The sequence below is a fragment of the Buceros rhinoceros genome, unplaced genomic scaffold (assembly GCF_000710305.1).
Source record: "Buceros rhinoceros silvestris isolate BGI_N320 unplaced genomic scaffold, ASM71030v1 scaffold6446, whole genome shotgun sequence".
NCBI classification, from domain to species: domain Eukaryota; kingdom Metazoa; phylum Chordata; class Aves; order Bucerotiformes; family Bucerotidae; genus Buceros; species Buceros rhinoceros.
In genome coordinates this window covers 11,703-25,117 of record NW_010418017.1, presented here as the reverse complement: position 1 = coordinate 25,117, position 13,415 = coordinate 11,703, and the positions used below count along the sequence as shown (strand labels likewise).

Below are 13,415 nucleotides of genomic sequence, written 5' to 3'. Positions count from 1 at the left end.
TTTTGCCCTACATTTGATGTGGAAGAAGCATAGTAAATCTTGTGATTCTGACCTACGTGAAAATGAAATATCATTTCTGAGTAAAGGAATGATGCTGGAGTTCATGGGCCAGAAAATCAGCTGATAAAATAACAGCACAGCACCATTGGAACTAAAACCTTTATTATAACTAACTTTCAGATCAGCTGCATTTATGTAAACGTACCTTCCTCGCATAGCGGTAACACGGAGCTTAGGCCTGACGTCTCTGAAGTCACTATCTGAGCTCTAGGAGGGAGGCGGTGCAGATGGGCTGTGCCAGTGGGGGAAGCTCTGACTTGCACGTATCTCATGGTAACTTCTTTCCAACACCTCTCCTGGGCAGCGTTTGGAGATGGACTCATTGAGTAGAGGGAAAAGAGCATTAGCATGCAGGGGAAATTTTTGACATTTCAAAATCTGCTGCTACCAGTGCGGAACTCAGGGTGTGTTGGTCAGCTGGGGTTTGAGTTGAAAGAGGCTTTTGGCTCAGGCTGCATTTGCAGTAGCAGGGGTGTGTGTGACAAGATGCAAACTACAGCCGTGAGGCGTTCCTCTGGAGGTTGCACAACTTGTGGCCTTACAAGTGTTGTTGAGGGCAGCAGCAACTGAGCGGGTTAGGGCAAGGAGGACAGATGGCTGCAGACTTGCTCTAGCAGGTAGAAGACACAGCAAGAGGCAAGTTCTTCTTCACAAGGGCATGTTGCCACTGCCTCATCTCTTGGCTCGGGCAGCAAAAAGCTGAATTCACCATTAGGGGGTGGCCAGAAGGCTGGAAAATGTAAAAGGGAGGGAGAAAAGAAGTGGGGTCAGGAGCTGGGAGTGAACGGTTGATTCCTTGGGAGTGCTCTCCCCAGGCACAGACCGTGGACAAGCAGAAACAAATTGTGTGTATGGGTGGAAAATAGATGGGGTCTGACCTTGCTTACTGAGGAGTTTAATGAGGGTTCAGACGAAGAAATCAAGGGAAAAAGATCTTTGCCCTGATTTTAATCTTTGCTTATCTTCACATAGTCTTAGAAAAAATATTCTGTGTTTTAAACCAGGAAACAAGTACAGAGGAGAGAGAACAGCTAACTGATTCTTGTCTCTGAATGCTGTTTTAACAAGAGGTCCCCAAGCTGATACGGGTCTGCACCATCATTTGCTGCGGACTTTATGCTTTTATTAGAATTACTAGCAAAAAGTCACAAACTCAGCTTACCTGTTGTCTCCCGAGATGAAGGAAACAGTGTGATTGTTGGAGTAGCTGATGTTGGTGCCCGGTGCCCCTTGGTCGTTTTAAGTTACTAGCGTTAGTTTTTCAGGTATGGAAAGTGTTGTTATTACGTGGATGGACAACAGGACTTCACTTGCGGTTTGGTTCGCTCGTTTTGCTTGTTGAAACATTGGCAAGAAGTACAAGTTTGTCTTTTCTTTTTTTAGCGCGCAGAAGGTCCAAGTTGCAACACTCAGGACTTGGACATTTCCCGGATGTGATGGACTTTTAGGGCAGGAACTAAGTGGTGGTTCCCTGCCAGGTCTGAGCTGCTGCCCAGGAAAAACAAGCGATAGAAGAAGGGCTGCAAAGAGAAGAATTTAAGATTTTTTTTTTTTTTTTTTTTTTTTTTTTTTTTTTTTTTTTTTTTTTTTTTTTTTTTTTTTTTTTTGTCTTTTGACATCTGGCTAATCTTTCTGAATTTGGAGGGTCATAGTCATGAGGCATAGATAGAGTAATAATAGCAGCATGTGTCTGACAGAATGCCCCACTGCTTTAGGACTATTAGGAAAACACCACAGGAATTCGTTTTTTAAATATAGCTCAGTGTTGCCGGTACAAGGGGTGTGACTGTGACTGCAGGAGAAAAGTCCTGGCTTCTTACTTCCTAAAGTAAAAAATATTCCTGTTTGCTTAGTATTTATCTTGAGGAGTAAATTGGCCTCTCGTGCCAGAGAAAACAGTCTTTGGATTCAGCAGGTCCTGAGGCAGAGAAACTTTATTATTGTTTGGGCAGGGTCTGGCAAACGGTGCCAGGTGCAGTGCTTTGTACCTAACGTGAATCTTCCTGGTACACGGGGCCTGAGCTTAAAAGTATGCAGCTGAGGATAAGGGCTTCGATGGCCTGTTTTTCTTCAAAAGCTCAAGACCACAGCAGCAACGCAGAGCTGGAAGATGGAGAGAAAAAAGATGGGCTCCTGGAACAAACTGGAGGGTAAGACAAAGTGCAGAAGAAACTTTGAGGGCTGTGTGAGAAGGAGGTTAAGGCAGGAGGGAGGCAGCAACCTGTGCAGAGGATGGGGAGCCGTACCCCGCATGGTGTGCTGCAGTGAGTGCGGCCAGCTCCAAAGCACACACGTGTGCTTCCTGTAGGCAAGATGAAGAAATCCTCCTGTTAGGAACTTACAATCCTTATAGCCGCTTGCTGCTTTGTCGAAGATTTGGTTATGCTTAGAAGCAACTCCTGTGCCCACGCTCCCGCTGTGAGCGGAGGGGACCTGCCAGGATCCCAGCTGCCGGGCCTGCCTTCACACCGCAGGGTGGGTAGTGCCGGCTGACAGGCTGTATCAGTGCAGGTGGTCGTTCTTTGTGGGCTACCCAACCATGAAAGCTCAGAGACAAATGTTGCTTTTTCCAGTTTGTTTTGTAGAGGCTTGGTTTGAATCTGTTCACACCAGGGGCTCAGTCCAGCTGTAACTGAAGCCAGGGGCAGTGGTGGCAAGATTCAGTTCTTCCCGGAGTTGGAAACCCTTCTGCAGCAAGGTGTGCGGGTGTCGTGGTACCCACGGTACCACATGTTGTACGCCACTATGTTGTGCCTGGACAGCGTGTGTGCACGGGGCAGCACAGCTGCGTTACCACAGGCTGAGACCATGCTGCCCTATTGCACTGGAGAGCTCTGTTCCCACCGGGGGAAAACGGCACATCTAGGGCTCACGGGGACTGCTGCCGGCACTGGGCCTCCTGGTGCAGGAGCACCGTGGGCTGCAGGTGGGCGGGGGTGTTGCCTTTGCACCCTGCACAGGGATTTGAGCCCTCAGCTGGGATTAACTGTGAGCAGCACAGCCTCTCCCCCAGCCCAGAGGGCTGTAATGACTGGAACCAGGGGAGGCAGCTCGAGGGTTTGCATTTAGCAGGTGGGAGAGCCGGTGTTTCAGGAATGGCGCTTATGAAGTCGCTGGTAGGTCTGTGGAAGGGCCTGTGACAGGTTGGTGTCACTGTGGGCTTGGCTGGAAGCTCTGCAGCAAAACTGTAATGCGCTGAAATGTGAGGCTGCAAGAGCTCTCCCTTCATCTTGCCCTGACGCTGCCTGGTTTAGTGTTGGTGCAAATGCAGGTTGTAGAAGACTGAATGCTGGTAGCTGTTGTTTAACTAGGTAATCCGCTTCGGAGCATTGTAGAGTGCTCTGTGTAGCAGGGAGATGGGAGTGACATAGTGCATCTAGGTAGGACTAAAAGAACCTGTAGCACAAAGCAGGATGTGGTGAAGGAGGGAGCAATGTTTTATTTCAGTTCTTTGACGTGGGCAAAAAGAAATTTATTCATTGTCAGGTACAGGAGAAATAGGATTATAAACAGCTTTTACTTGAAGTAAGAACTCCATTAACTACATCAGCTCTGAAACGCTGCCTGGATGGCTGTGACTGGAGCACATGCGGCTGTTCTGCAGCGAGTTTGCCAACTGCTTGGCAAGGGCGGGAGAAATGCCTCTTAAAGATTAACTAGCAACTGAGGTAAATCACATATAAACAGCTCAGGGAGCACGGGGATTTCATCAGGAGCTGATCTGCTTCCTTGTCTCATGGCTGCCCAAGTTCCTTTCTAACATTTTTTTGAGTTTCTCAGCTTTCTGCACAGCTGCCTTCTAGATGCCCTATTCAGTAACTCCTTCAGGAAAGCCTGGTGCATTTTTCTGAGCAGCTGAGAGGATTCTTTTCAGTCAGAAGCAAGGTGGTTTTTATGGTATTAATGAAGGACCTGATCTCGTGTCACAGAGGCTAAGGGCAGCTGAGCCCAAAAGAGCTTCAGCGCCTGACTGCAGCAGTGACAGAAGGGCTGAATCAAAGGTCTGGGCTTCTGGAAGTAAGTTGCAGACAAATTACACTTGTTTGTAAGCTTCCCCCTTCAATAACGCTGGATAATGGAGGCTTTTAATAGTGCTGCTGCTTTTAACTAAGTGCTGCTGCAGGTCAGGCTGGCTGACCTGTCTGTGCTATGGTTGTGTGTCGATCCTGCCGGTGCGAGCAGCAGGATTTGCAAGTTCAAGTAAATGGCATTTCCCTGCCTTTGGGTGCACAATATAAGCATTTGCCACATGGGTGAGTTAACTCGCCTTACTTACTTACAGCAGTATAAATAGGGGTGGAGACGTGCACAGAGGAATTCCTACCAGTCCCTTGAAGATCTTCACGGTGCTCCTGGGCAGCCTCACCCTTCAGCTGAAAGGCCAGGGTGCAAATCCTGAGCCCCCTGGAGCAGCCTGTGCCTGTTGTGCTGCAGCTCTGCACAGTTCCCTTACAGGTGCGAGACACTCGTCTTTCCCAAAAGCTCAGTCATCGAAGGGTAGAGCTCATTCGTGCAGCCTGTACAAGGGAGCAGCTCCTCTAAGGGAGCTGTTGCCCCGTCACCGAGATGCGAAGCGTGGGTTGACCATATTGAGTGTTGGGGCACAGCCATCATTCCAAGTATGCTTTCAGTGGCGAGGTTTGAAAATCCCCTCCCGTATTATTTTGCATGTTGCAAGATTACTTTGTAGTGGCTGCTGGCAGCCTCCTGTGGTTTGGAGCTGCTGTGTTCCCGGGCTGTCCCAGGCAGACCAGCCGTTGGAAAACACACCAGCTGAAGGGACTGTCACTGCCCTGCAGGGCCAGAAACACAGTCCCGTTGTTCTGCAGCCCCATACTGGTGAGTGCAGTTGCACGACTGCTTGCATTCCTTGCTTGTGCCTCCTGTGGTTTCATCCACAGTTGCCTCCTGAAGAGCCGTCGTGCAGATCTGTTTGCCTTATGCTCAGGTTACTGCCCTGTTTGGGCTTTCTGTGCTGTTTGCTACCTGCCTGCTAGGACCCAGTTGCAGTACGCAGGGGAATTCAGTCAGACCCGCTAGTGCAGAGCATGGTACTGAACGAGTCTCCTCTCTTGAGGGTCTCTCAGTAGGAAAGAAGCAGACTTGCATGTCAGGGAAGGAAAATCTCCTCCTTACCTTCGTCAGGGAACATGAAAGTTTGAATTTGCCCCGTGTCTTTGGTAGCACAGCTCACACCTCTGACAAAACCTGAGTTAGAAAAACAGAGGGGTGGGCACGTGTGTGTGTTAGGGACCAATTGGTCGCAGCCAGCCGCAGGTTCATCACAGTTTGCATATTTGCTGTGATGACAAATGCTCTTTGGGCTAAGTGGTGTCCCAGGAGGGGATGGCTGAACGGAAGGTGGGGAGCAGTGTTATAAAGAGCCTCAGCAAGAGGCCTGTGGTCTCCGTGGCCAAGTCGTATTTGAACCCTTACGATTTTTGTCTAGCTCTCTAACCACCTGTGCAAGCTGACTGAAGGCCATATGGTGATGAATGTGCCCCTTGACATACCATGTACTTTCTCTGCCTATTTTTTTTTTTCAAGCCCCAGTCACGTATCTTTATAAAAGCTGGCAGAGGAGCTCACAGTGAGTTTCCCAGAAAGGGTGTGAGCACGCCAGGGCTGCTTGCTGATACACAGCCATGCGGCCAGAACGCCAAGGTCTCCTAACACCCCACGAATCTACCTGGTGTACCTCGTGGGTGATTAAAGTCAGTCCGTTTTAGCAATCAATCAGCCTTCAGTAAGGGAGTTCGGCCAATTAAAATACCTTTCTACAAGCAGGATAGAACTAGTGGCATATGACAGGAGGCTGGCTGAGTTGCTCAGGTTTAATGATACCTCTACGCAATCAAGTCGCCTGCTTCTGTGCAGACCGGTGTACGCTGTAGAGTTGTGGGGTTCAATATTAGTGAGCAGTTTCCGTGTCTTTGGGCTCTGTTTATGCGCTCCAAGGCACAATGACTGGCCCTCCTCCCAAGGCCTTTTGTTTTTCAATCGGGTAACGAGAGCTACTTCGCTTTGCTTGAATTGTCATCTTTCGGTTCATCTCACTGCAGTAAAAATGAGACTTTTTTGATCCAGAAATGAAAACAAGATTTCCACTTAGTACCAAGTAGCCTCCTTTACTGATTACTTTAAAATAAGGACAAAGTATTTCAACTATTCACAAATATTTCTGTCATATTACAAAGTAAGGTAGGAGAAAAAGATCATGATCATATTTGAAGTAAATAGTTTAAAAATGTTTACAAGCACATTGTTTTTTCCCTTCCAAAATGTTGGTAGATACAGTTTTGCAGGAGACTCTCTGTTTGGTCAAATAAACCTCTGCTTCAGCCACAGAGCTCTGTCCTAGCAGACACACTGGGAGAACGTTTTCAGAAGAGTACTTTGTCAGAAAGAGGGGCTTGGATTATGGCCTCTGATGGTCTTGGAGTTGTTTTGTCTCTGTGGACTCTGTGCAAGGCTTAGCGTGAATTTGTTTTAGTGATGGTTTTACAACGTGAGATGAAGCTGACGTTTATTTTACACTGTATTTCAGTATTTAAAAGATCTGAGGCCTGTTTCTTCTATCTATACATTTTTGAAGCTTTAGGGGTGTGCCACTAACAACATTTTATCAATCTTTTGTACTTTCCTTAAATGTTACAGTTACTTTGACAAGTTTAGAATTGTTTGTTAGCAGCAATGATGACACTATTCCTCATTTAAAAAAATCCCCCACCAAACAGAACTCCCTGGGAAACTGCCCAGCACATGCATGATACATAACTAAAAAATGAGTCCAAAGTTCTGATAAATACTTAGTTCCAGCTAGAGCTAATAGTTGTTCTAGTTCTAAAGAATAAAATGTTTATTATATACAGACGGGTCGGATGGAATACGGACAGTGGACAAACACCACCCAAGGCATTTCACGGTGTGAATCGTTCATACAGCGGTAACACAGCCACCCTTTTTGCCTATGCGCAGACTTGTGCCGCTTGTGGGAAGGGAACGTTCCTGGTAGCGTCAGCAGGCTCAGTCTTACAAGATGCATGTTACCTTCTCCAGGCTGCTCAGTCTTCAGCTGAACCAGGAGTTCTTGCAGGATTGAGAGCCCTTCAGGGCTTGCGCCTGAGCCAAATGCAGACTTGTACAGCACTGCTGGATGCCAGTTTACACCAGGTGAGGGTTTGGTCTTCTGCCTCCAGCACACTACAACGTGAAAAACTGCAGCAGCATTTTTCAATGAGCACCGTTAACTGACTTTGGTAACGTAGCTACTGGCACGACCAGCGGGATCAAAAAATACGCTGAACTCCTGTGTTGTCCAAGAAGAAAGCACAGCTGCCAATTACCTTGCAACTGGAGTCCGTGAGCACCGAACACATAAATAGGTTAGTAACCGTACGCGCGCATACAGAGACCACAGCAGCGGCACTATCACAGGGTGCAGCGCCTGCTCCGGGTAACGGCTTTTTGTTAACACAGATGCAACACCACAAGAAATGCTATTTAAAATGAAGCAAACCCTTCTCCAAAGGTCAGTGGCAATAAGCCAGAGTTCGGGTGACTCTGAAGACAGATCAACCCCACTGTCCATCAGATCCAGTCACTGACAGTAGCACTACGGGGAGATAACGATCAGTTAACACTAAAACCTTCGGGGCTGGAGCTTTCTTTTGCTACTGTTTGTGATGGTCATTAATTCTCCCTTTTTCACAAGTGCTCTGTGTGTGAGCACTCGCCAGGTGTAACAGAGGAAGAAGTTATTACATATGAAGTATGATTTAGGGGTAAGGATTAACAGAAACAACCAGCGTGGGAGTGGAGTCCCTGAATGGTGGGAGGTGCTCCCCGTGTTTTAGTGGAGTTTCACTGAGATTGCACTTTGCAGACCACTAAGAAGTTGTTACTCTCCAACTTTTTCTTCCTTTTTTGTGCAGTTCTGTTTCAAAGCTTGGTAGGACTAGCACAACAACAGGTAGAGGAGATGACTGTGCTGGTCCACTGTCTGTCTTTGCTAATGTTCTTCAGAGCAGCGTCCTCGTCTCAAGGTGACATCATCTAGTCCAATATCCCCAGTTCTTCCTTTCCCTCTCTTCCCTTTGAAAATAACCTGGGAAGAGAAATAGAACGTAAATGCGGAAATGAAGTAAAATGAGAGAAGTTTTGGTTGAGAGAAGCCTCAACACCAAGAAAGCAAAAGGTGATGGCTACTGACTCACAAAAGCCTACTTGTTCTGCTCAGGATTATGGCTGGTTTATCTGTTTCTGATCCTCTCCTGTCTTCACTTTGGCTGGATCTTTGTGAAGAATCAGCAGCTCAGGACAGAGTTGCTCCAGTTGCACCACGTGCTGAGGTGAGATGAACTTCCAAGTGCTTTCTACATTGCACTTCTGCACTGTTTTCATTGTCCCTCACGGCAAACACACCAAATCTCTGTGTTTTGAAATACCTTGTCTAATGAGCTTTCCATTGCTAAAGCACCTTCCAGCTGCCTTAGCTGCAGGAACTAGAAACACCTGAATTTTACGTTACAAATTCTGGCTCCTGCAGACTCATGGTCATCTACAGAAGCTCCTCGCAAAATGGTGGCAGAAGTTTGAGCACGGATTTATGCAGATCATTAACAGTCCAGATTTTGCTGGAGTAGGAGAAGTTCAACAAACCAAGTTTGACTAGAAGGACTGGAGCATAAAGCAGAGCTGATACACAGAATGGCCAGCAGACTTTCAGAAACACTTCCCGTAAATCAGCATCGCTCACCTGCGCTTTCAGAACCATGAACTGTTTAATACAGTCAGTGTTTTGACCACGACTTAAAAATTACTTGAAGCCTATAGCAAAACTCTGTAGGAGACGGCCGTTACCGCTGAGCTAGAGTTAATGCAGATTCACAGATCAGAAATTCAGCTGTGTAGTTAAAAATAATTGGAATGCTTGCTGAAAGCACACTTGTAAATAAGGAGTAAGAGCGGAGAAGGTCAGAGACACTCTGTGTTGAATATACTGAATTATTTTTTTTTAGAAATGAATGATTTTGAATGTACCATAGAAATAATTTACACAGAGCTAATTCATTACAAAGTGTGATGAAGGATTCTGGTCTCCATTCGTATTTCTCCTCGGGTTTCCAGTAGCCCTCCCCCCCTCTTCCCAAAGTCATTAGACTTCAGTTGTTTTTAGTTTCTAATTAGCTAGAAAAGAAAGCTTCCATATTTCTTCCCGGGTTCCCTGTGGCAGAGGCCTTCCCTGCTTGCCTACAGTTTTTTCTCATTCCCTGATCCTTGGAATAAATGGCACAGTGGTGCAGGGAGCAGCCCAGGCTCCCCAGGCTGGCTCGAAAAGACCCAGAGCTTGACTGTTCCATGAGGTGCCATGAGGCAGCTCTGGTCCGTGGACCATCGATTGGTTTTGGCTGGCAAGCCATGCTGACAGCTGCTGGGCAAGAGAGGCAGGGGATGGTGCCAAGGGGAACTGCTGGGCTCGTCTGGGGTCTCTCATACTGATTTCCTTTTCCACCAGACAATACATTAGTGATACACCCTGATTTAACGAACTGCTCTATCAGGTGAGACAGACCTGAGGATTGCTGAAGTGTTAAGACTCAGCAAAAAAGGGTACGACTGTGGTAAATATATTGCTCACTTGTTACAACTTTCCACATCCTCAGTGTGACGTTCATTTACAGCTAACAACGTCAGGCATCTTTGTCACTACTGCCGAGGTGAAGTTTTCAGAAAACTATCTACCTGTGGTACTACAGCCTTAATATTAACTTTAGAACCATATACTCAGTGTGTGTCTGTGGTGCAGTCTGCTCCCACCATGAAGATGATGATGTGCGAGCTTTTTAGACCACCTGATACATAAGTTAAACGGGCCGTGAAGCACTCAAGTCACTTCTTCAGATCTGAAATAGAAACTGCCTTCCAAGCTAAGCACAGGTAGAAGGAAAGTGCTGAGCTGTTGACACCACCTGACCACCCAGTGTTTCTCAGACGTAAAGGTATTCAGAAGTTCTCCAGGGCACTTCAGACAGCGTGTTTTCATTGCACTAAACTGGTTTGTGTTATTGGCATAGTTAAGTCATCGCTTACCGCCGTGGCCAGATCAGCTGCAGGTATGCTGAAGAGCTTAAAACCATGAAAGCATGAACGTGTAACCTCCCTGCACTAACAAAACTGACTTATTTTCAATGTCTTTGGATTAACTGGGTAAACCAAGGCAAAGGGGATGATCATTCCTATTGGATGGCACCGTATTATTTAAAGCGTTGTTTGTCAGCAATCAGAGAAGCAGAGAATGCTTTGAGTTGGAAGAGACCATCAGAGGCCATCTGGTCCCCTGCCCCCTGCAGTGAGCAGAGACATCTTCAACCAGATCGGGTTGCTCAGAGCACCATCCAACCTGACCTGGAATGTTCCCAGGGATGGGGAACCTACCACCTCTCTGGGAAACCTGGGCCAGGGTTTCACCACACTCGCTGTAGAAAATTTCTTCCTTGTATCTAGTCTGAATCTCCCCTCTGTGAGTTTAAAACCATCACCCTTTGTCCTGTCACAACAGGCCTTGCTAAAAAGACTGTCCCCATCTTTCTTATAAAGCCCCTTTAAGTACTGCAAGGCCACAGTGAGGTCTCCCCGGAGCCTTCTCTTCTCCGGGCTGAACAACCCCAACTCTCTCAGCCTGTCCTCACAGGGGAGGTGCTCCATCCCTCTGATCAATTTTTAAGCCCTCCTCTGGAACCACTCCAGCAGATCCATGTCTTTCCTGTGCTGAGGACTCCAGAGCTGGACACGGTACTCCAGGTGAGGTCCTTATGTGTCTATTGCCGTAGGTGGTATTTTTTTTCTTTTTGCATAAAACTAATTTGAAAAAATACACAATGACTCTCTTATTCACAACGTGATTCTAGCAGCAGGGATCAAAGTAGTAAAACACCAGCTGAAACGGGTCCCAGAAGACAAGCAGTCTTGTGCTACACCTTCTAAGAGTCTTCAGCTTCCCACTGAAAAAAGCCAGATGGCAGCACATGCATCAGTACTTACACTCTTGATGCCCACTCCTCGTAGGGTTATGTGTGTCTGTCTCCAGCCATGGCCACCATTTCTTCCCCAAACGGCTGGTCCGTGAGCACCGTTTTTCCTTACAAAGACCTGGAGGGCACCAGAATGCAGCCCGGGCACCTTATGCCTAAATGACAGGCACAAGTCACCAGCCTGAGCCATGTGTCCCAGTGGCAGGATAAGATGTGCTACTCTTCCTTCTTTGCCTTTGGGGTCAGAGATGGTAAGATACTGTCCCCCTGCAAAACAAAAAGCAGTTAGTTAGTTTTGTTTTTTTAAATTCTAGTATATTGCAAGACCACGTCTACTTCCGTAAGTACCATGAACCCTTTCACACTGGCACTCAAAACTACAATAAGTGAGATCTCGCATCGTGGAGAAAACCCACACCTGTATTTTTTCTTTGTACTTTTCATTAAAACTTCTGAAAGGTGGATGATAACTTTTAAAATCTGAAATATTCAAAGGGAGGAGGGTTCACTTAAAAATTAAAACAAAAATTCTTATCTTATTCTGCACCGATGAATCTTTGTTTTTAACAAGATCAGATTTTTTTAATCAAAAAAACCCCAAGTTTAATGAACTTAAGGTAAAGGTGGTACTTGGGCTCCTTATTGAAACCAGGGATATAGGAATCGTGAGGGTTTGTAATACTGCTGACATACATGGTCTTTACTTATTTACAGAAGAGAGAAATATTTTTCATTTCAATTGCTACTCAACCAGAGCGCTATTTTTTGAAAGCTTCTCTTCGAAAGCCACAGTGTTTTCCCTCGAAAGCTGCGAGTTTTAATGACGATGTACCAGGGCTCGTCACACACGCAGAAGGAAAGGGGCCTTACCGCTAGCGCACTGCAGCTACGCAGGTTTGCGAGTGCTTTGGTCTCAGTGAGATCTAACAAAGCTGCGGATCCATTTGACCAAGGGTCGGGGGGATGGTTTTATTTTTTTTAATGCGTTATTTCTCCATCATGGTCACTAACAGCTAAAACAAGCGTTGTAGAGTTTCCGTAACTGCACCTGTCTGTTGTAGATACAATTATATCAGTATCGACTTGTCTCATTCATTAACCGCATCTGTTTCAGATCGTTACAGTGACGGAATCCAATCAATAGGAAACAGATTTAGGGAAGCACAAAGCCAGAGGATCTGTGGGCAAGCCCCTGCAGGAAAAGCTCCCCTCAAATCAGTGTTTTCTGCGTGCAAGATAAGCTTATAAGGCTTCAGCATGGCACCGTTCAAAATGCAGATTCCGATAAAACAATAAACGGCAAACTTTGAAAGGTGAAAGCAAACACTCAGGAACAAGCTGTGAAAATAAATCCTTGCAACAAGGTATTCCAGACAGGAGGGAGTGGGTGGGGGACTTCAAGGGACTAGTTTTAACAGGCTCTGTCAACAACAGCAGCAGAACACACACAGGAAGCTAAAAGCTGACATTATCCGACTGGAAAGCAATGCAGGAGGAAAAAAAAAGTCTTAAAAAAAATCCAGTTAAAAATGGTATTCTGGAATTTAATTATGTACTAATGACGATTTGTGAGGACAGATAATGAATATGCTTTGAGTGACCAACTTTCTCAGAAAAAAAGCGTTTTTAAATCCATTGTTTCAAAAAGATGTTTGAATTATGTGTGATCTTTTCTGAAATGCCAGTCTACAAGCAGGAGAGTTAGCGGTTTTCTCACCTGCAGGGGGAAGGAGCTCTGCTCTCTGAGTCACTCATGAGACTTTCTAAAGCTCATAAGGAGCTGCGCAGTTAGCCGAGACAGCCCTTCCACTTGGCCAGCTAGAGCCTGAAAAAGGTGCCAGCTCACCTGCTGTGGTGGCAAGCGACTCTCTCATCACCGGCAGCGAAAGGACAGGCATCTGTGAGGAGGTGATGCATAAGGAAAACGGCTCTCAGTGCCCTCACACTCCCTCAACTTAACTGTAACATTTTACCGCCTGAGCATGTGTTTCCTCCCGCGGTCTGCCCTCCCCTCACACAATGCAGGCACTGTGCACTTCAAAGGCTGCTCTTCTGGCTACGAAGTAATCCCGTCATTACGGGGAGCCAGAGATGTGTCTAATCTGCTGGGGGCAGGGTATGCCGGCAAGAACCTCTCAGGGCCACACAGTAAAATCAAAAGGGGACAAAATACAACTAACTTCCAGCAGTGTAGGGATGCGGTTCTGCTGGGACTACGCTGGCAGAGGTGCACGAGTGGGAGGGGTTGCTGCTCTGGCTGGCCACCAGTGCGGATGCCAGTCTTCTCTCATCCTGCCTGTGGCTAAGGGCCACCCCCCCCCC

At 46.7% G+C, this 13,415-nt stretch overlaps 1 protein-coding gene across 1 annotated transcript in view; it reads right to left on the bottom strand.

The window, feature by feature from the left end:
* Nucleotides 1-8,071: 8,071 nt before the first annotated feature.
* LOC104495402 (nephronectin-like) overlaps nucleotides 8,072-13,415 on the bottom strand; it is a gene marked incomplete at its 5' end in the record, with an annotated part of 6,959 nt that continues 1,615 nt past the window's right edge. Inside the window, 2 exons of the mRNA XM_010138367.1 lie at nucleotides 8,072-8,167; nucleotides 11,104-11,360. Of these exons, the coding sequence (XP_010136669.1) occupies nucleotides 8,072-8,167; nucleotides 11,104-11,360 (353 nt within the window). The remainder of the gene's footprint in view (nucleotides 8,168-11,103; nucleotides 11,361-13,415) is intronic.